This window comes from Gorilla gorilla, chromosome 16 (genome assembly GCF_029281585.2).
Source record: "Gorilla gorilla gorilla isolate KB3781 chromosome 16, NHGRI_mGorGor1-v2.1_pri, whole genome shotgun sequence".
Lineage (NCBI taxonomy): Eukaryota > Metazoa > Chordata > Mammalia > Primates > Hominidae > Gorilla > Gorilla gorilla.
Genome location: NC_073240.2, coordinates 87294839 through 87319206, shown reverse-complemented (window position 1 = coordinate 87319206; position 24368 = coordinate 87294839). Strand labels below are relative to the sequence as shown.

The 24368-nt window shown below is 42.2% G+C and overlaps 1 protein-coding gene across 2 annotated transcripts in view; it reads right to left on the bottom strand.

Annotated features, from left to right (window-relative positions):
* The window catches only part of AGBL1 (AGBL carboxypeptidase 1), a 948924-nt gene extending 933609 nt beyond the window's left edge, over window positions 1-15315 (bottom strand). Inside the window, exon 1 of one of the 2 annotated variants that reach the window (XM_004056715.5) lies at window positions 14912-15315. In XM_004056715.5, coding sequence (XP_004056763.4) covers window positions 14912-14962 — 51 coding nt within the window. In that variant the 5' untranslated portion in view covers window positions 14963-15315. The remainder of the gene's footprint in view (window positions 1-14911) is intronic. The other variant, XM_063698809.1, reaches the window with a different exon arrangement.
* Between the last annotated feature and the right edge of the window lie 9053 nt (window positions 15316-24368).

Here is a 24368-nt window from a genome sequence, read left to right as displayed (position 1 = left end):
GGCATCTGAAGTAGAAGCAGTCTCATGGGATTAAGCCCTTAACTTGTGAGATCTGATGCTAACTCCAGGTAGTTAGGATCAGAATTGAAGTTAAAGGTAGGATACCCAGGTGGCATCCAGAAAGTTGAAGAGTTGGTTGTTGGTGTGGGAACCACCTCACATATTTGATATCAGAAGTGCTATATTGATACAAACAGATCGTAGTAGCCATGTCCCATATCTGGAAGCAGCCTTCATCCAATGACTGGTCAATCATGCAGGGGAGAAGGTGTACAGCCTCAACCCCTTTGCTGTAGGATGAGATGATTGCTGAAGGACCATCTAAGTTCCAGAGCTCGGTGTGGAATCATCTGGAGCCTCTGTTGTGACTACATTGCAGATCAATCTCCCCTCTGCCCAATCCTACTTCCTTCATGATCCCACATGTGGATCCAGGCACTCCCCCAATAAACTTCCTGCATGAAAATCTTTGTCTCAGAATCTGCTTCCCAGGGAAGTTACAAAACATCATTTTTCTTCTCTATTTCAAATTAAATAGAAAGTTATCAAAATACCATGTCATTAAAGAGGACAAGGCAAAAGCAAGTAAATATTAATGTTTTAATTACCTGTGATCAGGTTAGAATATTTAACTCAATGCCAAAGGCTGCTACAAAATTTACATTGTAAGAAATCAAAGAGAGTATTATCATAGATAACATATATGAGTTTAGGGAGAGTTTTGGTCAAAAATTAATCATAAGATTATAAATGAGAACTTAAACTGTATAGTGTCAATTATAGATTTAGCTCTAATTTTTGAAGTAACGACTACAAATATAGAGATTCAAATATTTGAACACATATCCACATCAGACAGTAGTTCACATTGTCTGATATTATTTTAAAGAGTATACCATTTTGAAAGTACTTTTGATATAATTTCAAAGATATAAAACTAGATTAGAATGTAATCGGAATGTTTCCTCACCTAACGAATTCAACAGACACTTAAAAGCTGTATTTCAGGGAATATAGACTTCAGTAAGATGCTGTTGCTATTATCATAGAATATTACCAGTATATTGAAGGGCTCTCTCTCATTGTCTCTTTAAATATTGTTGCTGCCTCATTCTCTGCTTTCCTTCCAGAACTCCAATTAAATGTATGTCCAACCTTCTCACTCTGTGTATCTTACCTGCCCTTCAGCATGTTCAATTATTTTGACTTTCTCTGCTTCCTTCTGTGTAGTCTCTTATGACCTGATTTTCAATTCTTTCTTTGGCCAAGTCTAATCTGCAGTTAAACTTATCTATTGAGCTGTTCGTTTTGGTTCTTTTATTTTTTAGTTCAAGAACTTCTACTGATTAATAGTTCCTCTTCAAATCTACTGTATCACTTCTTGTAGATTATAGTTCACTGTCAAAAATTTCAAACTTAGCTTCTATCTCTTTGACCACAGTAACCAGTTCTCTTACATTCTATGTGCAGTATTTTCAGTTTCTGGGGTACTGGTGGATCTAATTCTATCATGTATTATTTCTTCTGGTGTTTACCCATATTAGCTTATCTCCCTCTAATGCCTGGTTTTTAAATCACTTGTAGAATTAATACAGGGCCTCATATGACATTTTCTTCCACCAATGATGTTTTTAACTTGCAACTAGCAGGTACTTAGGATTTTTAGACATCTGAGACCACCTTTTCAAGTCTTCAAATTTTCTGGGTCACCCAGAAGAGTTGAAGAATGGCTCTATGTGAAGACTAGCTTGTGTATGGTTCACTTTAACTTCTAGAGAGCAGTCCTTCAGGTCTCAGCCCTAAAGCAGGGAGTGGATCACTACGGTCTCCATTCTTGGAAAGCTCTATATTGTTCTTGTTATCCTAGATGAGCAAGGTCACTGAATATACAATTCAACCTTTCCAGCCACACCTTCCAAAACAGTAAATACTTCCAAAGCTGCTATTATTTGAATGTGTTCCCCAAAAACCATGTGTTAGAAACCTAATCCCCAATGCAATTGTATTAAGGGGTAGAACCTATAAGAGATAATTAGGCAATGAGGTTTCTTCTCTCATGAAGGAATTAATGCCATTATTGGAGGAGTAGGTTTATTATCTCGGGAGTGAGTTTCTTAGAAAAGGAGGAATTTGACCCTCTCTTGCTCTCACTCTCCCTCTCTTTGGCTTTCCATCATGTGATGCCTTCTATCACATCATGATGCAGCATGAAGGTCCTGGTCAGATGCCAGCCCCTTGATCTTGGAATTCCCAGGCTCTAGAACTATGAGCCAATAAATTTCTGTTCATTTTAAATTGTCTAGTTTTTGGTACTCTGTTACTGCAGCACAAAATGGACTAAGACTGAGGCAAAAATACCAGAGTTTTGCTCTTTTCTCGGAGTTTCTCACCTCTCTTGACTTCAATCCATTACAAGCTCATTATATCATTAGAACATCGATTTTCAGAATAAAAATTTTATATTTTATCCACATTTTTTAATTATCTAAAGTGCAGTGGTTGGTCTGAAATATCTAACCTACCATTATTTAAGAGCAGAGGTTCATGGAAGGTTAGAGATCAACTGAGATCCCCCCTCTTTAAAAAATACACTGGGAACATTGCTACTGCTTCATTTATAATAATGCTTTATAATTATTTGTTCATGTATTTACTCAAACAATCACATGGCATAGGTTCTCAATCTAGTTATGGACAAATCTTCTGAGATTCAAATGTTTGGTTTAAGTGCATATGTATGCTTATCTAGGGGAGAGTTTTTAATTTTCTGGAGACTCTCAAACGTATATCTGATTCTTCATATCTGGGAGGGCAAGAACCATGTTATATTTATTTTGAGGTTCTCAATGCCTAGTAAGGGTTTGTTGAATAGATGAAGGACAACTATTTTTATAACCAAGTAAATCATAGATGATTCAAGAGAGAGGTACAAATGCTTGGGTGCAACTTTGGAGAAGGGAGATATACCACCTACTTAGATTGTCAGAAAAGGCTTTTTTTGAAAAGTACCATTTTAGTTGATCCAACAAAGGTACTTATGACTTTCACAAGTACAAATCAAGTATGAAAGATGTCCAAGACCAAGTTGGGATATGGACATAGGAAGAGTATTGTGTCCACTACAGATGCAAGAGAGATATATAATTGGAAAAAAAATTATGAGATTTATTTTACTGGAAGTTGCTGTATTATTCTGACCTTTAAGAGCTTCATTCACTAAGACAAAGGCCAAGTAGTGTATACCTGGAAAAACTTAAACCTGATCAAGTGGCTTATTGCCCTGAATTGTTCACAAGTTTTTATGTATATCTATCTGGGGAAAGTGTCTTTAGCTTTCAAAGGGAATCTGTGGGATTAAAAAAGAAAAACAAAAAGCTTATGACTCACTGCCTTGCAGTGTATGAATTGATAACTGCATAGGCCTAGGCATAACTGCATAGGCGGACAGAAATGTATAGGCATAGCTAAACATGTTACAGCTGCTGAGTGTTCTGATCTTCCCCAAGAAACTTGGAGTCATGATGCTAGTGTGTCCTCAGTTGGTCACCACAGAACAGAGAGGTCATAGAGCAAAGCGGGTCAAGAGTTACCACAACATTCTGGATCTCTTTCTTCCTGACATCAGACATTAGCATTGGAAAGAATTTCAGTAGGAAAGCGTCTGCTGATAAAATTCTGAAAAACTTTCCACCCACTACTTTCCACTCCCTGGCACAGGGAGGCATTTAATAGACATATGAACAATAACAAGAAAATAATAATATGCCAAAGAAACAGATTATATTGCTAGGCAAATCTCCTAGCACTGATGTCAAGACAGAGAAGATACTGACCCGTAGGATTCAAGTCAACCAGAAGGTCGGTGGCAGTACCCAAAATCAACTTTGGCCTTCCTAAAGCCCAGTCAAGAAACCTATATATGTTAATTTAAATAAATAGGTATATCAGATTTCAAACTTTCAAATGTTATCATGCAGAGCTCTATTGGGTGGTACAGAAATGAGGCCTTCCAGTAAAAGAAATTTTAAAGCTATAAATGTGTTAACTCTTGGCATAAGCAAGTGAATAGTAGTATGGCAGAGAAGCTCTATGAAAGCAACAAGATATAAGAAAAAGGAAATGATATGGTGTGAAACTCAAACATCATTAAGTATAAGAGTTAGATCATGGGGGAAAAGCTTTGCAGAAAAAATAATCCATTAAAGAAAAGTTTGGTAAATTTCACTATTAAAAAGTGACATATATAATATCAAAAAATAAAGAGCATAAACAAAGTCAAGCCCAAGTGAAATGCTAGAAGAAAATGTACTTCTATTTATTTAAATTATGGTACAACCATGAACTAAAAAATGATATAACTATCACACAAGGTTAAGCTGGCTATATGTCTTGGCATGAAAAATGTTCAAGTACATTGGTATGCAGGAAAAGCAAACTGAATAGCAGTGTGTAAAAATAAAGATATAGGTATATAATGATAGAAACATCTCATTGCTATATGTATATAAACATCTAAAAGAATACTTAGCAAGTGCTTACGAAGTTGTCTTAGGAAGTAGAATCTAATAGGGGGATTTTTCCTCCCTATAATTTACATCTACATATTAATTAAATTTTTTTACAAATAATGAACAGGTATTACCTTTACAGAAAAATATGTTTAGTGGAGAAAGGACAGGTAAAAACAAAAGGGATGCTGTAGAATGGTGAATGGAATGTAATGGAATCTGGAGTCAGACTGCCAGTGTTTAAATTGCAACTGCTACTTAAATACTGAAAGAACTAAAGCAAATACCTGGTGTTCCTTACCTATAAAATGGGGAAAGTAGCCATATATTCCTCATAGGATTGTTGTGAGGTTATGTAAGAGAAGACAGGAAAAATACTTAGGCTATTTCCTGGTACATAGTAAGTGCTCGACAAATGTGAGGGGTTCTTGACAAAAACACTTCTTGAATTGTAATGCCCATTTTTCTTCAAATATTATCATCTTAACCTCTTCTGCAGTGCAAAAATTTAGTTGTCATTTGGGGCATTTTTTTTCCTTTAGAACATATTAGGTTGGTGCAATTAAAGTCAAAGAGAAAGTGGGATTTGCTTATAGTGTCCTCTTAATCTAAATATGAAAAGTAAAGTGTATCTGCATTATCCTCAGGACTGGTTGGCTTAATTCTGTCTTTAGAGGGCTGGGATATAGATGCTCTGGGTCGAAACTGTAGGGCATTGAGCTAGCACCGATTGGTGGGATCTGGAGATTAGAAATGTTAACATGCATTGTTTTCGGGGAATTGGTCAGGGGAAGGGTGAGGGGAGAATTCATTGCTGACCATTCATTAGAAAAGCTGCTTTTCTCCAAATCCCCTAGGAAAAGCTTCCTCAGATGCTGTGACTGTGAAATCTGACCCTGCCTTTAATGTGAAACCTGAAGCTAAAGCTATCCTTATCGCCATATGGCCTCCTGATCAGAATCAGAATGGCTCTCTTGAGCCTCTAGAAAGAACTCTTCTCTAAACCTCCACATCTATTGCTTACATTATTTTATCCCAATCAAGTAAGGACCAGAATTCATGTCAATGCAAGGCCTGCAGACTGGTTGTAGGGTCATTAGCTGGTGGTATTCACCAAGCAGAGGAATGACCCTGGGTTTCCCATAGAACTAACTTCAAATCCACTCACATCAGAACAGTTATAACATGCTGAAACCAGTTTCCAAACCAAGAGAAAGTCAACAGTCACAAGCAAGCAGAGATATAACATGGCATTGGTCTAAAACCATTATTTGCCAAATGTGTTCCATGGATCCCTAATGTCCTATGAAATACTAGTGGGTTTTGCCAAAAAATTTTTTATTTCCAAAATGGTTTCGAAATGCCATATATTATGTCTCAAACTTATTAATATGTTATGCACATTCATTTTATTAGTCAATCAACAAACATTTATTGAACACCTACCATGTACCAGACAGTGCTTTAGGTAGTATGGAAAAAGGGTAAGCAAGACAGATAAGATTCCAACTATGATGGAAGAAGAAAAGGAGCACAAAAACAAATATTAGAGAATATGCAGACAGGTAAATGAGAGAGGTGGGGCATACAGTGACCCGGTAGCTAATTGGGCTGTCAGAGAAATCCTCTCTGAGTAAAAGGTATTTAAACTGAGAATTGAAAACCATGAGTGTCTTTAAAGATTTTTTTAAAAATAAAGATTCTTTAGTAAAGAAATATAGTAAATTTATCCTGACATTTCAAATCCATCTGTTTCCACAACGCTTTTTGAGTGGAACACCCACTGGCATCCCAGGGAACGCTAGTGTTCTTTGGAACCCAGTTTGAGAAGTTCTGGTTTTATCTTGGGATTCTAGTGCTGTTGAATGCAGACCATTATCTGCATAATAGTCCCCCATCACACATAAATACTGCTGAAATAACCTGAAAGCCCACCCCCAGTAGGCTAATGGATACAAGCACTTTCTCCACTGATAGCCAGAAAAGCTGTGGCAGCAGCCGGAGTCTCAGGACTCTGAACTGCATATTTCAGGTTCTCCAAGACTTGCACCCACAGGCATGGTTTGATCTGTTGCTTTTACAGGAAGGGCACCCTGGGAGTTGAGAACGTCCACCACAGAGAGGTAAGTTCCTACTTGGCAGTTTGCCGCAGCAATTACCACCTCGTGCTCCATCACTACCTTTCCTCTCCATCTCCCACCCTTACACCAGGCTTGTGATTCAAAGGCCTTCAGGCCAGGGGTAACAAACTATGGCCTGTGGGCCAAATCTAACCCACTGACTGTTTTCCAAATAAAGTTCCACTGGAACACAGGCATACCCATTCATTTGCATGTTGTCTACAGCTGCAGTGGCAGGGTTGAGTAGTTGCAACAGGGATCCCCTGTATGGCCTACCAAGCCTGAAAACTTGCCATCTGGCCCTTTGCAGAAAGAATGCTGATCCCTGTTCTGGGCACCTGTTCTACACCCTTTTGGCCAGTCCTTCCAGCCTGTGGAGACAGCTACTGTCCTTGCTGACTGTGCTAGGTGAGGGTCTCCATCTTTCCCCAGCAGACACTTACACCTGAGGAAATCTACTGACAATCTTCCAAATGCCCTTCCTTTTCCTTAGAGAGTTAATGCACCTGGTGAGGGCACTTCTGCTGGTATGAGATTCCCTCTGCTCAAATTCCAGCTATGCCACTTGTTCACTCTGTGATCAAAGAAAATTCACTAACCTCTCCAATCTTCCATTTTAAAGCTTTAAAATGAGGATAATATTAACTGCCTTAGGATTGTTGCAAAGATTAAATGAGGGCGGGGTGCAGTGGCTCACGCCTGTAATCCCAGCACTTTGGGAGGCTGAGGAGGGCAGATCACTTGAGGTCAGGAGTTCCAGACCAGCTCTGGCCAACATGGTAAAACCCAGCCTCTACTAAAAGTACAAAAATTAGCTAGGCATGGTGGTGCGCGCCTATAATCCCAGCTACTCAGGAGTCTGAGGCAGGAGAATCGCTTGAACGTGGGAGGCAGAGATTGCAGTCAGCCGAGATTGTGCCACTGCACTCCAGCCTGGGTGAAAGAGTGAGACTCTGTCAAAAAAAAAAAAAAAAAAAAAAAAAAGCCCATTAAATGAGACAATGCATGTGAAAAACTTTGCATAGCTCCTGACTTGCAGAAGCTGTTTCAGAAATGTTTGTTATTATTTTAGCTATTATGAAAAGGACCAAGAAGGGGAAACTGAACACACAAGAAATAAATGCTATGAGCAGTCCCTTAATGCAAGGCATCTCAAATCACTTTCAACTAACAAATATGTGTTAAACAAGTTTTGGAGTAATATCCAGTGCTTTCACTAGCTAATGGTATCTATGTGGCTCATAGATATTTGTTTTGGAGCTACCATTTTTGAAAACCATTTGTTGTTATCTATAAAGCTGAACATATGTGCACCCTAGCATCCCACAACTTCACCCCTAGATATAACAGACATGCATACATTTGTTCACAAAGACATGTACTGGAATGTGCAAAGCAGCACTATTTCAGTATGGCCCCAAATTGGAAACTACCCCAAATATCACCAATTCCAGAATGGATAAAGATATTCACACAATGGCATGCTATTGGGCAATCAGAACGAACCGTCTACAACAATACATGGCAACATGAAGGAATCGCACAAAGTTAAGCAAATTATATGCACAAATTTAAGCAACTTATTTGCTTAACTTTGTGCAATTCCTCCATGTTACTGTATGTTACTCCACAGATGTATTCAGTTTGTAAAAAGTTACCAAAAAGCAGAAAGGAGAGAAAAAAGAAAGAAAGGAGGGAGGGAGAGAGGAAGGGAGACATATTGAGCACATACACTTTGCCATTCTGTTTTCTATCATGCCCTGTTTTATATTCATTCTTTTGTTCCTAGCTCTTGACCTTGAATGCTCCCTTGTCTCATATTACCTTTTTCTCTAACAAGAACCTGATTTGCAGACCTATGGCTATGAAGGAACCATGCAGTATTTGCTCAGTGAAAAAGCACAGACCCCACAAACCCTCCACTTTCTTTCTTTGTTTCAGGCCTGGCATAAAGGAGATGGGACTCACACCCAAGAGGATGCATTTCCATACACCCATTTCTGAAATATGAAGAGGTGTCCAGTCTGTTTGATTCATAGCTGCCTGTTCCACAATTGCAGATACAGTAATTGATAACCGAGACCAAGTTCTCATCCCCATCTCCCAGGGCTGGAACTGGGGCTGTGTTTGGTTCTCATAAGATCAGTTCCAGTTTTAGAAACTGAGTAAACTGTGGAGTAAATATTGCCAAGTGATGGCTTTCTGCTGTAGGCGTGGGTCTCTGTTGGCCATTTGCCTCAGCATATCACCAGCAATGCACCTCATTGCATCACTGCATTTCCAATTACACCTCAAAACACCACTGGCCCCCTGTCCACCCTCTGCCCTGCAGAGGTGGGTGTTCAGGGAGACATCTGGGCTCAGAAGATGGAAATGCCAACTTCTCTCAATTTGAGAGTGGGGATGAGACTTTTTGACTGAACTCTGGTTAATTCAGCCATGCTGTCGGAGCTGCTTTGATGCAAGGATATCTGAATGCTGCCCCTAAAATAACAAATTAAAAACAACAACAACAAAAATCAAGTGTTGTAGAACAGTTCTCCTGCCCCAATCCCTGAGCCTCAGTTCATCCCAGCCCTTCCTCCTAGGGTTAGAGAGAGGCTCAGGATGAGCTGAGATAACTAGGATGAGGTAAGTGACAGGAGGGGCTGAAGGCTGGGACTAAGAGTTGGGAACAGGTATAGGAAGAAGTCCAGTGACAAAAGCCTGGTCAGGAATGGGGAATTAAAACAGACCACATTACATCTGCAGTCAGGTCGAATGTTCCTAGTCCAAAGAGCTCTGCAATTATCACCTTGGTTGAATGTCTTGCAACTCCACCACTCACACGCAGGAATAGGCAGCCATTACCAAGGGCATGGTTGGACCTGAAGCTTGCCACTCAAGACCCTCCAGCATTTGGCCAAACTTCCATCTCCATCTCATTTCTTCCCCTTCACGAACTGTCATTTTAAATCAAACTCCATGCCATGACAAATCCCCACCCCCACCATGACAGGGGGAAGATCGCTAGGCACCCTCCTCATCCTGGTAAATGTACCTCCCCCTGCTGAAATTAGACCCATTTTCCAAGGCCTTCCCTGAATCAATAATCAGGAGAGGTTTCTTCCCCCACCTTCCATAAAATTTTCTTTTGATGTTTACCTTTACCATGGCATTCATCACATGCAAACTTCCTTTGTGAATAATTTTCTTTCTTCCTCCTAGCTCCTATACCACATTTTCATGAAGGCAATGACTGTATTTCATTACAATAAGTGCTCCTACTTATTGGGCATGTACCAATATGCTTACCACTTCTCATAAATTTTCTCTAAACTTATAAAAAATCAATAAGTAGGTGTTATAATTCTCATTTTTACACATCTCTTCCAGCACATAGAAAGCTATGGCTAGGTGAATGAATGGATAGGTGGATGGGTGGATGAACAGGTAAATGGGATGGATGGATGGATGGATGGATGGATTGATGGATGGATGGATGGATAAATGAGTGGGTGGATGAGTGAATACACAGATGGATAGATGGATATTGAAAACATCCAATTGACCCAAATCCAAAATATTACCTTCCTTCATCAGGAGTTCCTTACCCCCACACCAGATCAGGATGTGGAAGATGATATCAGTTATAAATAAGCCTTCCTCTATTGTAGAAAATTCATATTCCCCCAACCTTCAGGTTTAGTCAGATGAAGGTAATATCCTCAAAATAAAGAATAAGTGAATATTCCATAGGTTGCTTAAGCAATGCAAAGCAGCGAAAAGGCTTTAGGGGAGCAAAACCTGCCTCACATCTCTTATCTCAGGGTTTACTAAGTTTCTGTCCTTAAGCCTTGAGCAGCTTATCCTTTCCTTAACCATCAGTGTCCTCATCTGTAAGACAGGAGAACAACCACATCTTCCTCACAGGTGGCAGAGAGAGGAAAGTTAAGTAGTGGAGGTAAAAGCCTGGCACAAGTGGATCCTTAATAATTGTTCATTTTCTCCAATCTCTAATTCCAAGAAATGTAAGAAGCTGTGAAAGTAATGAGGTCTTAAAAAACAAAACACCAAATAAACGGTTCTTCCCACTTAAAGCTCAGCATACGCCTACACACTGTCATCATCCCTTCTCTACCCAGGTTGATTGTCACAAAGCCATTCCTTAGGCACTGACAGATGTAATTTCTTGCCAATTTTGTCTCTTGTCCACTTGGCCCTCATCCTTATAGGGTTTCCTCTTTCTTTGCTTCTACTAATGCTTGAAATTAAGACAGTTCTCAGTTTGTTTCTATGTTTGAGTTGTGGTTGAAGCAGGTATCTCCAACAAACCCAGAAAGCCTCAAACATCTTAGGGAACCTTGGAAAGTCTACACAGTGTTTGCTATCTAAAGGAAAATTCTTCCCTTGATTGTCCAAATCCTTCTGTTTAAGTCCAAGGGAAAAGCTCAGCGTCTGTTCCACCTGACCCTATGGATACAATAGTTGGATGTTCCCATGTCCTCTACAGAGAGTTCTGCAAGGGAAAATTTCAAACACATGTTTTGGAAGCAGAAGTCCCAAGTGCTATGAATGAAACATATCAGTCATCATTTTTCTACCCTTCCTCTATTTACAGCCCAGAAGCTAAAAATCACCTGCTATCTTGGAAATAATCCCTGGAGGATCAAGTCCAAGGGGGAGAAGTGGACTGGTCACCCCAGCCGAGGTTATCTAAGTACCATGGCTTACTCCAGACAGGAAGCCCCACATCCTGCAGCCTCATTCATAATCCATAATAGATGGTGTTCTTGGATCCCAAGTTGAGAAAAGAAGTTAACTATGCACATTTTGGCAAAGATGCAGACCAGGGTTTGATCTAAGCAGCTATCACATAAAATAATAAGTACAAATGGAAATGGCAAAAATGTGCCCATATCACAGTGCAGAGTGTGCCAAAGCTGACCGAAAAATTATGCATTTTTCATGTTTCAATAAAGGTACTTAACTGGCATTTTGTGGGACACTGCTGGGTGACAGCCCACGGCATCAGAGCTGGCAAGGAGCCCACATCCTGCAACCCTGGCAGTTCTCGATCTTCTCCATTAGCTCAAACCACATGGAGAGACGAGAGCAGGACAAATGAGACACCTCTTTTTTTTTTCCAAGTATATTGGAGTCCACCCAGGAAAAAAGCCAGGCAGGTTGACAAAAAGTGTAGGCAAGTGTTCCCAGCCTCTCCACTGCATACTCAACGAGGGAAATCATAAAACCACAGTCATTCAAACAGCCATTTAGAGTTTACAAGCGCTTTTCAGATGTATTCTCTTAATCCTCACAGAAATGCTAAGGAACGTATTTTTATGGCCCTTCTTTTACAGATTACATAAATGGAGGCTCAGAGAGGTCGAGGGACTTTCATAAGGATAAACAGCCTAGTAAGTGCCAGAGAAGGGGCTGGATCCAGTCCTTTCTGCCTCTCGCACCTGTGCTGTGGGCTGCCTGCCTCCTGCTTCACCCAGACCCACATCAGTCAGTCTGATTTTCTGCCTCACACCCACGCTGTAAAGGCCAGGAAGTTGGAACATGTCTGGGTAGAAATCTGATTCTCAGACCTTCAGGACAGAGATAAAGAAGCTGTTTTTAAGTTGTGGTAGGGAAAACCACTTACCCCTTCCTCATGTGTGCAGGAAAAAGTTAACACACAGAAAACTGATGTTTCTTAGTGGCCCGGTTTATTTTATGCCCCTAAAGAGTCAGAAATGGTGATATGCTTAAGTAGGAGGACATCCACAAACATAGCACAGGGATATTCTGTTATGCTTGTGTTTGCCTTTTCTGTCCCTCCGATCTCTTTCTTCCTTCCCTTGGCAACCTTTTGGGGCACTCCTAAAAGACATGGGAACTGAGACCTAAGCTCACATTTGGTTCAAACTTATTCACTGGTTTCCCCAAAGGTTTGAGAAACAATTCAAAGCCTTCTGTCTGTCACCTTGTGCACAAGAAGAGACACACTGGTTTGAATTGGTAAGATCTTTGGGATCCCCAACTGAGACAGGTTCAGCTAACCCTTTCTAAGAAACAATGTGGGCTCACCTAGTTTAAGTCCATGGGGAGCAGGGATGGGGACAGGACATCAAATCCATCATGAAAGATTACTCCACAGAATATATGTTCTGGGTTCCCTTTTTTAAAAAGCGTTTCAGAGTTCTGACTTCTACCGTAGAGACAGAAACAGGGCTTAGGGAAGCACTTGGTGCAGGCCAGGCCAGGAACCCAGGTCAATTCTAAACCAAACTCTGATCAACTGAGGTGTAAACAGGAAGCGTGTTCCTGTTATCATAATGTTCTGCTTAATTGGGAACTCAGTAGAGTCTAGTGAACATAATTAAATCTTTCTTTGATAATTGAGAATCTAGCAGTGCCCCGGGGTGATCATGCTAAACATCAATTATCAATTCTCACTGGTGGGAATACAGGCAATTGAGTTCAACCTGAAGTGACTTTGAGGCCAACTACAGGACATTCATTTTTACTGAACCCCTATTACCAACTTATTACTTTCCCTCTTTCCTAGACAGCTAGTGCAAGGAAAATTCTGTCCATGAGATATTTTCAGTTGTTTGAATCAGTTAATCAAGATCTCCATGTAACTACTCAGAAATTAGAAGGGGTCTCAGAATGTCAGCTTATTGTACCTGGTTATTAAATCAAATAAATCTAGCCAGATACAAATAAATCCTTGGATTTATTTTGCAAATTTGTTTTGAGGTCCACTCCTGCCTCCAATACCCCTGGTCAGATACATTCTCACCTTGCATGAATCAGATAGAATGAGTCAAAGGATGCCAAGTGAACTGAATATTGAAGGCCCAGTTCTCCTACTATGTAGCCATTTCACATCAAGGAGCCTATTTCACTTCTGAGATTCCGTTTCCTTATCTGCACACCTGAAGGTTGCATTTATTGGTTCTTAAACTTTCAGGAATGCAAATCTTCTTAAGAATCAGAGAAAAATGGCCAGGTACAGTGGCTCACACCTGTAATCCCAGCATTTTGGGAGGCCGAGGTGGATTACCTGAGGTCAGGAGTTCAAGACCAGTCTGGCCAACATGGCGAAACCCCATCTCTACTAAAAATACAAAAAATTAGCCAGGCATGGTGGCAGGAACCTATAATCCCACGTACTTGGGAGGCAGAGGCAGGAGAATTGCTTGAACCTGGGAGGCAAAAGTTATAGTGAGTCGAGATCACACCATTGCACTCCAGCCTGGGCGACAGAGTGAGACGCTGTCTCAACAAAACAAAAACAATCAGAGGAAAATTAAGAACATTTTTCCCAACAGGGAAAAAGGAAAATACGTACAAAATGTTTATATTCTAAACAGGGGAATGGGGTCATGGACCCCCCCTCCAAGCCCATCATCTTGTGACCCCTTCCATGAACTTCCGGCTTAAACTCCTGGGGTAGAAGACCCCTTGGGCCTTTTTGAACGCTGGCATCCTCTGAATCCAGCTAACTACAAGCATAGAGAGTAGTGGTTCTCAGCCTTAAATCTACATGGAGACCCCAGGAGAGTTTTCAAACTCTAACGCTCGGATTGATCCCTAGATCAGTTAAATCCATGTCTTTGGGGGTGGGTCCCAAGCATGAGTGTTTTTTGACCCGCTCCAGGTGATTCTAATGTGCAGACAAGTTTGCAAACCACTGCTGTAGAACAAGAATTCTCAAAATTAGGAATGAATAGCATCCCCCAGGGAGAAGGCAGTTTCCCAGGCTACTGCCCTACATGATTCAAACACCTTCTAGTCAGATCCTGCCTGGGAAAATGCACTGATAGTCGGCATCCCAGGCCATTCTGATGTAACTACAATTTGGGAGCCCATTAAGATAGCCATGTAGCAGGAGATGCCCAGAAGGGTCCTCTCCTCACCCACCCTGTCCTCCCAGACAGCTCTGCATGCTCTCAGCAGGTCTCCAGCCTTATTCAGGAAGAGCGTCAACAGGTCCCCTTCATTTGCCAAACAGGCTTTTTCTCCACCTTTCCCATTTCTAGCAAACTCGGTTCTTTTACCCAGAGCCTCTGATCCCACGAGGATCAATAATTTAAGCAGAACAATCATCAACATCGTCGTGTTTAATATTTGAACTCCACAGCATCACTTAGGTCAGCTTCAAGGTGAGAGCCGACTCCTGTTCTCTTGCTGTTAACAAACCGGGCCAGTGACTGCCAGAGGGGACTGTGTAAATAGCTCCCAGGCAGGCCAGCCCAGGCAAACACCCAGCCCGCCGGGTTCTGCGCCCACTCTACCCTTTCCTACCTGAAGCGTGTGCAGCAGGACCTGTAGCCCACTAGCTTCTTGTTCGGCCATCCTTTTCTCGGGTCCCAGGGAACCGCTGCCTGCGGCCAGATCCAGGCTGGAGAGGCTGCGGCTGCCAAGCTGACCTCGCTGCCCGCCTCGCAGGAGACGACTGCCCGGAGGCCTCAGCTGCACATGCTGCTGAGTGTGAAGTCAGCGCGGTGCAACCCTAGACCTCGGCACAGGCGTGAATACCCACCGACTCCCACTGTGGGGATTAGGTGAGCCCCTGCTGTGGGGAGGGCTGAGCATTTGGGTGCAGGGGTGGGGAGGGCACCAGCATGAGTCACTCACCCACCTCCAGGCCCATGCAGGAGCAGAGCAAAGGAGAAGCCACCCTGGATGGCTGACAGGCATTCTCAGCTGACCTGGTCAGACTCCCTCTAGAGGCTCGCTCAGCCCGCCCCGCTACCCCACCCCACCTCTTTATTTTGGTCTGTTGTCGGCTCCCGGGTAACAGGAGACCCAAGAGTGCTTGCACAACTGTGGCAGTTCAGGGCATAGAAACCCAGGGCCCCCTGAGGTCCCAGGCTTAGAAACAGGAGCTCTGGCTGGAAAGGAAAATAAGTATTCTGGACATTTTTTATGGACCACGTCCCTTACGTAATCTTTTAATTTTTACAGTAACCTTATAGAGGTGGGTACTATTATGACTACCCCATCCCTGTTTTACAAGTAAGAAAACTAAGGCACTGAAATGTTAAGCCACAAGAACACAGAGCTTAGGATTGCATGCCAGGCCTCAAACATGCAAGCTGGCACCAGAGCACAAGCACTACCCATTGCACCATCCTGCCTCTTGCTGCTGCAAACACTTCAAAGTAATGGAGATCTGAGAGCCATGTCCTCAGCCTCAGGGACAGCAGATGCCCGGGACAAGTTTCCTTCAGACCAATGTAGAATCCATGATCCCTTTCTATGTTTTCTGCTAGGGATGTGTGAGCAGAGTCTTAGCGACTAGCTTCTCCTCCTCCCCATATCAACACCCTTCAATGCTGACTTCTCAAAGTATGGTGCTAGGGAGTCACCTGGAAGCTTGTTACGCCCCTCCTCAGAACTACTGTGTCCAAAGCTGCATTTAAACCAGATCCTCGGGGGATTTAGAGCTGGTTAACAAAATGACCAGGGGATTAAAGTTTGGAAATCTGCAATTTCGACTATATTGATTACATTGCCTGCGTGTTCAACAACTCTGACAATATTTGACCCAGTAAATGAGTGCCCAGCAAGCTCAAAGCACAACTTTACTGTGTTGAAAGCTCGCTTTATTGCGTGAAATTGGAGCGCTGAGCTCAGTGGAGATTCTGACTGAGAGCACGGTCAGGTATTATAGAAGAGTCTCAGTCACTGGGGGAGTGAGCTCCCAGCCAACACCCCCGCGCAGAGTTTAGGGAGATTCTGTGAGCATCACAAGCATTCATTAGGCAGGTACCAAGCACATTGGGGTGACTGAAGAAACTGCATTTCCAGATCCTGCGTGGCCTAAGTGTTCTGAAGTGCTGAGTCAGGGGTCAGGCCTGGCCAAACCCTCAATTCAAGGGCAAATTCATGTAGTCCTGCCCTCAAGAAATTTCCACTTAATGGCTTTAAATATGAAGGCCTCCCGTCTTGGGAACTGACTATAAGCGCTCACATTAATTAATCTTGCGGGGTGGGGTTGACCCCGTCTACCCCTACCCCAATTTCTCTACATCTGCTGCCAGGAGGGTAGAAATAGAGGTTCTCTATGGATTTCTACGGGAGGGTGATGCTTTTCAGGGCATGTGCTCTCTAATCCTCTAAGGCCCAGGGTGAAGGAAAGACAGAACTGTCTCATGTGACTGTCTTAAGGGGAGATCATTTCATGGTTGTCAACTGGAGGATAAAGAAAAGAGAGGGGGGAAGAAAGAAACAAAACCATTTTCCCAACATAGACCTAAAAAATAGTTCAAAGATAAAAAGTAGTGAGAAGTCATAAAAATGACCTCAGAGGAGAGAACTAAAGGTTTTGTGGTCACACTCCCTGATATTAGAATTGGAGCAAAGTTTTCTCCATTTTGAAGAGTGTCTTGGTTAAGCTGCCTGGAATTGCATAGGGCAGAAGTGAGATTAAAACCCTATATGTAAAGGATTGCTCTCTTCTACTTAATGACACCTTTTCCCCCCGCAGTGCCAGAAACCTGGTTTCCAGCAAACCCCTTGTGAGATAAGGAATGGGCTCCCTCTCTTTCAGGTGACACATCTGCCTCCCATGCCCAGCTTGGCTGCTCTCCCTTCATCCTCTGGAAAGTTAGTGCCCACTTGGCCATGTGGATACACGTGGATGCCAGAGAAGGAACAAAGTGCTAGTTTTCACCCTCTAATTTTTCTAACAAAACTAGGATGTAGGCCAGCTTATTGTCAGCCCTCCGCCACACCTTCAGCACGCTCCTCCCTTATGCCTCAACAGAGCCCTGTGGAGACCCCAGCAACCCTGTTTCCCTGCCTAGCAGAACCCTCTTCACTCTCATAGTTGGGGAAAGCCCCAGAAGTACCCAGACCCGAACTCCCCTCTCCTGAATTCTATCTTAATGACAGCCCATTCTGTTAGTGAACTGATTACTTTAGGCTGAAGTATAAATGGGTGACAGCAGGGAATTATGCTCTTCCCCAGTTAACATCTGGATTTTAGCAGGGACTCTCCTGAAAGGCAGGTGAGTGTGGAGTCTGCTTGGGCAATACAATATCCTACCCAGAGTAGACTGAAGTGAGTACTCATTAAACCACACGGGGCAGGCAAGAGGGGTTGGTCAGTGCCTAGGGCAGGCCATGGGGGAGGACGCTTCTTTGTGAAGCAGAGAGAGGACTTCCCACACATTTTACATAATATCTTCTGAAGAAAGGGTTTAGGGAAGCTAGAGAGGAGGTTCAAGCAGAAATTCAGAGAGATCTTAGAACTCCGGCTTTAAAGAAAGACACATTAAATGTAATCCAGAGATTCCTCTTGCAATTCAGGCATCCCCCAGACCACCTGCTGGTTTAGTGATTTGCTAGGACTCACAGAACTCAGAAAAGCCATTGTACTCACAGTTATAGTTTATTACAGTGAAATGATACAGGTCCACATAAGCAAAAAGAGAGAGGCACATAGAGCAGAGTCCAGGAGAGACCATACGTGAGCTTCCAGTTTTCCTTCCCCTGTAGAGTTATGCAGCCAACACTCCCAGCAACAATGTGTGCAACACACACAGGGTACTGCCAACCATGGAAGCTCACTTAAGCCTTGGTGTCCAAGGTTTTATTGGGAGTTGGTCATGTAGACATGAATGGCCTTAGTCTCTATCCCTGCCAGAGGTCAAGCTTATACTGTGTTGCCCAGGGCCCCCAGGTAAACAAAGACACTCATGAGGCAGGACATTCCAAGGATTTAGAGATTAGCTCCCAGGGCTAGATGAGGAACAAATCTTCCTTTAGGCAAGATTAATCCTTTGCCGCACACCTGCCCTCTTATCCCATCATCTCAGACTCAAGACTCTCATATCTTATGAATAAGACAGAGAAAGAAGTGCAGGCTTCTATAATTAGAAGAATTCAATAGTGAGCAGAATGCCAGACTCAAAGAGTAATAATTAATAAATTGACACTGACATAGAGAGTTTTCTAACAGCATTTATTCAGTCCCCTTGCTCTTTCCTATTCAACATTTTTATCAATGACTTGGGTGAAAATAAAGGCTACACGCTCATCAGATTTTCGGATGACACCCAGTTAAGAAAGATACGAATATGTCAGATGACCGAGTTGGAATCCAAAAAGATTTCAACAGCCTTGAGTAATGGACCAGATCCTACAGAATGAAATATAATAGAGCCAAGAGTAGAAATTCCCTCCCCCAGGTCTTCACTATCACCTGACAAAAATAAGGTTGGGAGGCTTGGCTAAACACTGCTGAATGTGAAAAAAGCTTGGGGGTTTATCCAGAGGTGAGACCAATATGAGTTTTCAGCATGACCCCATATCCCCAAAGCAGCTTTTCAGTCTAATGCCATCACCTTTAAAAGGGGGATAAATGTTGTATCTGTAACCAATATAGCAGTGAGGCTGAGCTGAGATTTTTCCATTGAGAGTAAAGGTCCCTGGAAGATAAATTCTCCATAGATTTTTTTTTTTTTTTTTTTTTTTTTTGAGACGGAGTCTCACTCTGTCGCCCAGGCTGGAGTGCAGCGGTGCAATCTCGGCTCACCGCAACCTCCATCTCCTGGGTTCAAGTGATTCTCCTGCCTCAGCCTCCTCAGTAGCTGGGATTACAGGAGTGCACCACCATGCCCGGCTAAGTTTTGTATTTTTAGTAGAGCTGGGGTTTCACCATGTTGACCAGGCTGGTCTCAAACTCCTGAGCTCAGGTGATCCACCCAGCTCGGCCTCCCAAAGTGCTGGGATTATAAATAGGTGTGAGCCACCGCACCCGGCCCATAGATTTAAATTCACAAATGGCAAACAGGATTTCTTTCCTGAGAGTAGAAGGGAGAGGGTAGGTAGCAGGAGAGCATGCCCTGCCATGAGGATGGCAGCACAACTTCCAGGAGTCTTAGCTGTGCCTTGAAAGATGCAGTGACTTAGCGCTCAAGAGTGCAGGTACCACAGGCAGAAGAGGAGGCATGAAAGCAGGGAGTTCCTCTACTACTGCACCTGGAACCAGCCCCGCTCCACTCTAAACACAGAACATGTGGTTTTAAGCTTTTGCTCCCATGTCTATTAGCTATGTGACTTGGAGCTAAGTTACCTAAGCTCTCTGTGACTCTGTTTTCTCATCTGTTAAATGGGGGGGATGATAATGCTTACCTCATAGGGTTGCTAAGAGGATTAATTTGAGCAGCACTTACGTTTTCAGCGCAGTGCTGGTCATCTGAAAAGCACTCAATAAATGCAGTCGTTATTGATATTATTGTCATTATTACATTTCTGATTTGATAATACCTACTAAAATAATTGGTGAGAGGGTTAAATGAGCAAATGCATGTGGAAGTGACTAATGGACATTGATGACAGGGCGGTAAATTATTGAGCAGTGATACCCTAGACTCCTCCTAAATAAGAGGGTACTGGGTGAGGGAAGTGACTTGACTTGACATCCATATTTCTGCCCAGCAAGAAATAGGTTTGGAGTTCTGATCATTCCCAAGCATCTCTCAAATGAATTGACCACAAGGCCTGTGCAACTGAAGGTGCCACTGAGGGCCTGATGAGATACCAGACAAAGCAAAAAAGACATAGATGAGAGCTCTGCCTCTTTCAAGCTACAGAGACCGAGAGCAACAGCCTGATCCACCATGGCCAGTGGCCTGTGCAGCAAGCTGAAGGGAAGCCAAACCTGTGGCGAGGATGGGCTGACCAACACCAGGGGATTTTGCCCTTTGAAAAAGAACTTGAGACTTAAAGTGAGAGATTCGAAGCAGCTTAGTCATCTCCACCACAGTGAGATCTTGTAACAAGGGCAACACAGGACACAACAGAGAGGGGCAGAGAAAGCATCTCCAGGCAATACCAGAATCGCGACTGTGCTCCCAACAGCACTGGTTAGGAGAAACTACTTTCTCATGGGGTGTCCTATGATCTGACTGTATCACCACAAATTTACATATTGAAATCATAATCCCCAATATGATGGTATTAGGGGGTGTGGCCTTTGGGAGGCAGTCAGGGCATGAGTGTGGAGCCCTCATGAATGGGATTAGTGTCCTTATAAAAGGGCCCTTGTATATAAAGAGCTAAATATTAATATTAGTGCCCTTATGAGCCTTGCTCCTTTCACCACCTGAGGATACAGCTAGAAAGAGCCACCTGTGAACCATGAAACAGGCCCTTAACCAGACATTGAATTTTAGGCTTCCCAGTCTCCGGAACTGTGAAAATAAATTTATTTTGATTATGAGCCATTCAGTCTAAAGTATTTTCTTTTAGCAGAGCAAATGGACTAAGACAAGGAGGAATTGAATCTACTCTACTCTCTTTACAGTGTTATACAAGTTATGTTTTTTAAATTGTATGTTGTTCTCAAATGAAACTGAATGTACTCATTTTTTACTAGCCGATAGACTCAAAAAACAATTCAAATATTTTTATATCTGGCTGACTATGTATCTGGTTATTCCATTCTGGGGTCCAGAGTGTACAAAACAGGTGAACAATAATTCTTGCTAAATGTTACAATTCAATCATTTCTGGCATAACTTTGGGGCCCAGTAATAATAGGAAGGCTTCCGTTGGTGTTGGGAGAACATTCTTGACCACCACTCCCCCAGTTTAATTATCAGAGTCTTAGTCATACTTGTCCAAGATTCAGAAAGCTCATCACCCTGCCTTTTCTTATCTATAAATCCTGGTCTATTAAACAGGTGTCCAGGTGATAACTTATTCTCCTTCACTGTCTTGGAAGGTTTTTCTCCTCCTCCTGGTTGATGTGAAGCAAAGCCCACATCCTTCAGGACCTATGGAGAGTGGTAGAATACAAAAGTCACACAAAGGGGAACGCCTAGAACAGTGAGGGGAGGTTTCAGTGGCAGTTGATTTATCCTCCTTCTCTCAGTAGTGCTCACCTGCCCCAACCCAACCACACACCACCACCACCCAAACCTCCTACCCCTTTGACCTCTAGTGTGGAGTGATAAGGGTTATAATTAGGATGAGTTCATACAGGGAGAAGATTGTGTGAGGCTGTGGTCTCACAAGGAGTTTCTTGTGAACTATGGAAGCCTTGCTTTCAAATGCAAACTTTCTAGATGGGATCAAGGACCATATTGCTTGTTTATATGTAAATTGTATTTTCTGGCAGAAAAATATAATAAAGCATTTTTTTAAAATCTTCCAAAATTTTCACACAGACTTAAGTTATTCCAAAATCCCAAAAAAGTATTATTACCACAAAAGGGATCACTGGTCCCAGGAGGAAATACATATTAGCATTCCAGGACCAACAGGTTCCTATGCCTGCTGTGAAGTAACAGACCAACACATTGAGACAGCCGGGTGTGCAGCAGAAGAAGAGTTGAATGATCACAGGGCAGATGGGTGAGGAGATGTGAGGAGACCCTCAAATCTGTCTCCCTGAGGACTTCTGGGTTGAGGTTTCTAAGCAGATCATGGAGGGTGAGGGGCTGGAAAATTAGGGGCATTGATTGGTTTGGGTAAGGGGGAAGAAATCATCAGAATGTGGAAACTGCCTTCTTTGATGAGTCAGTTCCTTCTGGGGTCTTTCAGACCAGCTGGCATCAGTAGTTTCACTGATATGCATGACCAGAAAGAATATCTCAAAGGGAAAACTTAATGTTTCACAATAATTAAGTTGTTATCTACAGAGCAGTTAAGGGGAACTATAATCTTGTGTCAGGATTTCCATGATTCCGGGGTGGTAGGCAGCAAACAACTATAAGGAAGCAAGTCAGAGAGAATAAGCTGAGCTAGTAAACGCTGAGTGTGCTGCAAGTTTGGTTTATTTTCATTTCTCCCCCTCCCATCTTTCCTGATAAATTCTATAATGTTTATAGAAATGGTTTCATTAGTTTCATTGAATTATTTCTATCAGAGAATACGAGAAGGGTAATTGGTTCTGGACTAGTCTCTATTGTTTATCGATTTCTTTACTTCATTAATATCTGCTCTTTATTATGTCCTTTCTACTTATTCTGGATTTAAGCTGTTTCTATCTTTCTAACTTCTTAAGGCACAAATTTAGATTACCAATCTTAAATTCTTCTTCTCTTCTAATATAAGCGTATAAAGCTATAAACTTCCGTCTATGTACTGCCTTTGCTGAGTCCCACAACTTTTCCTGTGTGTTCATTATCATTTAGCTGAAAACATCTTCCAGTGTTTGACACATGGGGTATTTAAACATGTGTTTTATAAATATGCAGATATCAGGACTTTGCCAGATGTCTTGGTCCATTCAGTGTTGCTTTAAAGGAATGCCTGAAGCTGGGAAATGTATAATGAAAAGAGGTTTATTTGGCTCATAGTTCTAAAGGCTGTACAAGAAGCATTTGCTTCTGGTGAGGGCTTCAGGCTGCTTCCACTCATGGTGAAAGGCAAAGGGGAGCCAGTGTATGTAGAGACCATGTGGTAAAAGAAGAGAGAGATAGGGGAGGTGCCAGGCTCTTTTTAACAACCAGCTCTCACAGGAACTAATAGAGTGAGAAATCACTCACTCTCCTGCTTCAGGGAGGGCATTGATACATTTATAAGGGATCCACCCCCATGACCCCAACACCTCCCACTAGGCCCCATCTCCAAACACTACCACACTGGGGATTAAATTTGAGCATGAGATTTGGAAGGATCAAACTTCCAAACCATGGCACCAGAGTTCCTTTCATTAATCTTCAGTTTAATTCCATTACGGACAAAGAACATATTCTAAATATTGGAAGATTTCTGTCATTTGAAATTTACTGAGACTTCATTTTTGACCCAGCATATAGTTAATCTTAAAGAAAATTAAATATGTATGTAAAAAAGAATGTATGCTCTGCAGCGGCTGGATGTAACATACTATAATTGTCAATCATATCAAAGCAGTTGCAATGGATTAGATGTTTGTATACCTCCAAAATTTGCATTGAAATCTTAATCCCTAATATGATGACAGTAGGAGGTGGGGCCTTTGGGAGGTGATTAGGCCATGAGGGCAGAGCCTTCGTGAATGGAATCAGGGCTCTTATAGAAGACAGCCCAGTTATCTCCCTCATCCCTTTTTCATATAAAGACACAGTAAACCTGACAAAAACAAGAAATGGGGAAACGATTCCCTATTTAATAAATGGTGCTGGGAAAACTGGCTAGCCATATGTAGAAAGCTGAAACTGGATCCCTTCCTTACACCTTATACAAAAATTAATTCAAGATGGATTAAAGACTTAAATGTTAGACCTAAAACCATAAAAACCCTAGGAGAAAACCTAGGCAATACAATTCAGGACATAGGCATGGGCAAGGACTTCATGTCTAAAACGCCAAAAGCAATAGCAACAAAAGCCAAAATTGACAAATGGGATCTAATTAAACTAAAGAGCTTCTGCACAGCAAAAGAAACTACCATCAGAGTGAACAGACAACCTACAGAATGGGAGAAAATTTTTGCAATCTACTCATCTGACAAAGGGCTAATATCCAGAATCTACAATGAACTCAAACACATTTACAAGAAAAAAACAAACAACCCCATCAAAAAGTGGACGAAGGATATGAACAGACACTTCTCAAAAGAAGACATTTATGCAGCCAACAGACACATGAAAAAATGCTCATCATCACTGGCCATCAGAGAAATGCAAATCAAAACCACAAAGAGATACCATCTCCCACCAGTTAGAATGGCAATCATTAAAAAGTCAGGAAACAACAGGTGCTGGAGAGGATATGGAGAAATAAGAACACTTTTACACTGTTGGTGGGACTGTAAACT